This window comes from Triticum dicoccoides, chromosome 6A (genome assembly GCF_002162155.2).
Source record: "Triticum dicoccoides isolate Atlit2015 ecotype Zavitan chromosome 6A, WEW_v2.0, whole genome shotgun sequence".
Lineage (NCBI taxonomy): Eukaryota > Viridiplantae > Streptophyta > Magnoliopsida > Poales > Poaceae > Triticum > Triticum dicoccoides.
In genome coordinates, this window is record NC_041390.1 from 582,739,861 (window position 1) to 582,742,385 (window position 2,525).

At 48.5% G+C, this 2,525-nt stretch overlaps 1 protein-coding gene across 1 annotated transcript; it reads right to left on the bottom strand.

The window, feature by feature from the left end:
* Window positions 1–891: 891 nt before the first annotated feature.
* Window positions 892–1,498, bottom strand: LOC119314331. The gene has a single exon (XM_037589065.1). The coding sequence runs from the start codon at window positions 1,408–1,410 to the stop codon at window positions 1,159–1,161; it is 252 nt and encodes an 83-aa protein (XP_037444962.1). The 5' UTR covers window positions 1,411–1,498; the 3' UTR covers window positions 892–1,158.
* Window positions 1,499–2,525: the final 1,027 nt, after the last annotated feature.

The window sequence follows — 2,525 nt, forward strand, 5'->3', positions numbered from 1 at the left end:
GAATCTATACACACCAGTGCCGATGCGCTTCTCAGTTGTTTAATGGAGCAATGCTAGCATGCGAACACAGAATGGTAACCTCTTAAACATAGAATGTTTGACTTAGCAAACCAAAATAATCCAGAAGATGAAACAGATACATACGGAAGGATTACCAGGTAAGGTGGGCAATCTACTTGACTCTGTTTGACACAAATTCCCCTGGTACTTACACCCTTGAGATCTGATTGTCTTCAACGTCGGAACCATAATCCTTCAACTGACCACAGATCCTTCCCACAGCTCACACTGAAGGCAAATAAAAGGTAAGGTTCATATTTGCATGGTTGATGGTAAAATCCAAATCACTGAAAACAATAAATGGACAAAGATGTAAAGTATTAGTGTTTGTGACAAAATGTAGGTGCCAACTTTCAGTTCTTCAGGATTTCCTGCTTTGTCCTGCTGCACATAAGCTCAGAAGTGTCAGGGGAAAGGGTAATTATTCATCATAGCATTGAAGGGATAAAAAGGTAGAAAATCAATCAGTTAAGGCAATCCTTTGTTTGCTAGCCCGGTGTGAAGTTGAAGCACATGACATTGTTAGATGGAGAACATGCTGATTGCTTTGATAAAAACATTGAGAGTTCAGACCAGACCATACTGTGCACAGCAAACTTTAGAAGTTCAAACATACATGCTTGTGGCAATTGGGTAGCAACTGTAACATAGAGTGGATATCCCTCATTTTGCTAGGGAACCCATTAGCTTTGTATGGAAGATGTGCGATTGCGCAACTCTGAAGTCTGCTGTAGGAACCCATTAGAGTTGCAGATCTAGCCTTTAGAAAATCTTCAGAAATGTATGCAAGATATGCGATTGCGCAGCTGAACAAGGCACAGCACCCTGGTATGAATGTATCACTGCCATTTAGCCAGGGAAAATTATTCAAGTCATGTTACAGCACTCGGCAGAACTACAGCAAACCAAATTAGCACCACAATTCAGAGAGGGTAAAGAAATCTCCCAGTGCTACAGAAATCGATGGCCATTACAATCGCCCCCTTTGCTGAAGAAAGCTTGCAACTACGGAGGGCCTGCACAAAAAACCGATCCCCTTTTTGCTCGGATGATAGCTTCAAGCTTGATCCCGGGTGGTGTCGTGGCGCCGATGCATGGCTAGGTTTTGGGGGCATCTGGCTGGGGGTGGGAGCCTGCTCCGGCTTCGGCTCCGGGTCCGGCCACGGCTGCGCGCTTGCGGGCGATGAAGTCCTCGAGGACCTTGCGGCGCTGGGCGGCCTTGGCGCGCTGGGGCTCGATGTTGGCGTAGGAGAGGCGCGCGGCGGCGGCGATGAGCGCGGCGCCGGTGAGGAAGAGGCAGGCCGTGGCGGCGCGCTGCCTCCGGGTCGCCGCGTACTGCAGCCACGACATGTCGCCTCCTCTAGCGTCGTAGGGCAGGGAGCGTGGGAGACGGGATGGGGCTGGTTAGCGCAAAAGGACTGGCGAAGACGGGAGGTGCAGAATGCGTCTTGGCGTGTCGAGAGCGGAGCAAACGGGGAGCAGAGTTCCTCACGTTCAGGCTATGGCTAAAGCAGAGCATGCATGAATGCCGAGCAGAGCAAGAACGGGATCGTCGCTGGCATGACAGATTAGTACGTGTGCAGTTCGTACGTACGTACAAACGTTGAGGTAGTGTTCGCGATTAAGACCAAATTAAAAACACCAGAAAGGAAGATGTAATATTGGTGTTTGTGTTTCGTGATCTCGAGGTTAAGGATGGATCTTCATAGTGGTGTCGACATCTGGATCGCGGCCCTATATCGCCTTGCCGGCCGTCCTACCAGTTTGTAGTCTCTGACTTTCTCCTCATTTGTCTCTCTCTTGTTCATCTGGTTTTTGCCCCTCTCCTCCCTCATTTAAAACGATCTTGGATTTAGCCTGTTTTAAAATGAAAATTCAGGTGAGGAACCTTTCCTCCCGTCGGAAAAAAACATAGATCATTAGCTATAGAATGAGGTTCCTTGTTTGAGTCCTTATGCTCAAATTGGAAAAGAAACTTCGTCCAAGGAAGATTGACAATGATAGATTCCATGGAGAATCATCAGTGTCCCACTTTATTAAAAAAGGCTTTTGCCCCACTTTATATATAAAGCAAACCACCAGAGCCACAAAGATCCAACATAAATATTCAAACCACACACGTAGCACACAAACAAAGTACAAGAGGATTTTGTTGAGGGCACAACTCAACAAGCCCTAAAAAAAGAAAAGGTAGCCCAGGCCAAGGGAGGCTCCGATCCCCAATCGGCCCTGCCACGCCACACCACAACGGCACCAAGTGCCTAATCCGGCTCCGCGGTGGTGGAGGAAGCGAAGGCGCCAAGCGTAGGGCCATTGCACGGAGATCTGCAATGAAGATGTTAATGGCGTCTTGATCTTGCGGGCAGCTAAGCGGCCGCCAGAGCTGCAAATAGCCACATATTTTGAAAATCGCGTCAGTAGCTCGTCGAAGAGGGACGGGCTGGATCACAAGCTTATTGTGCCGT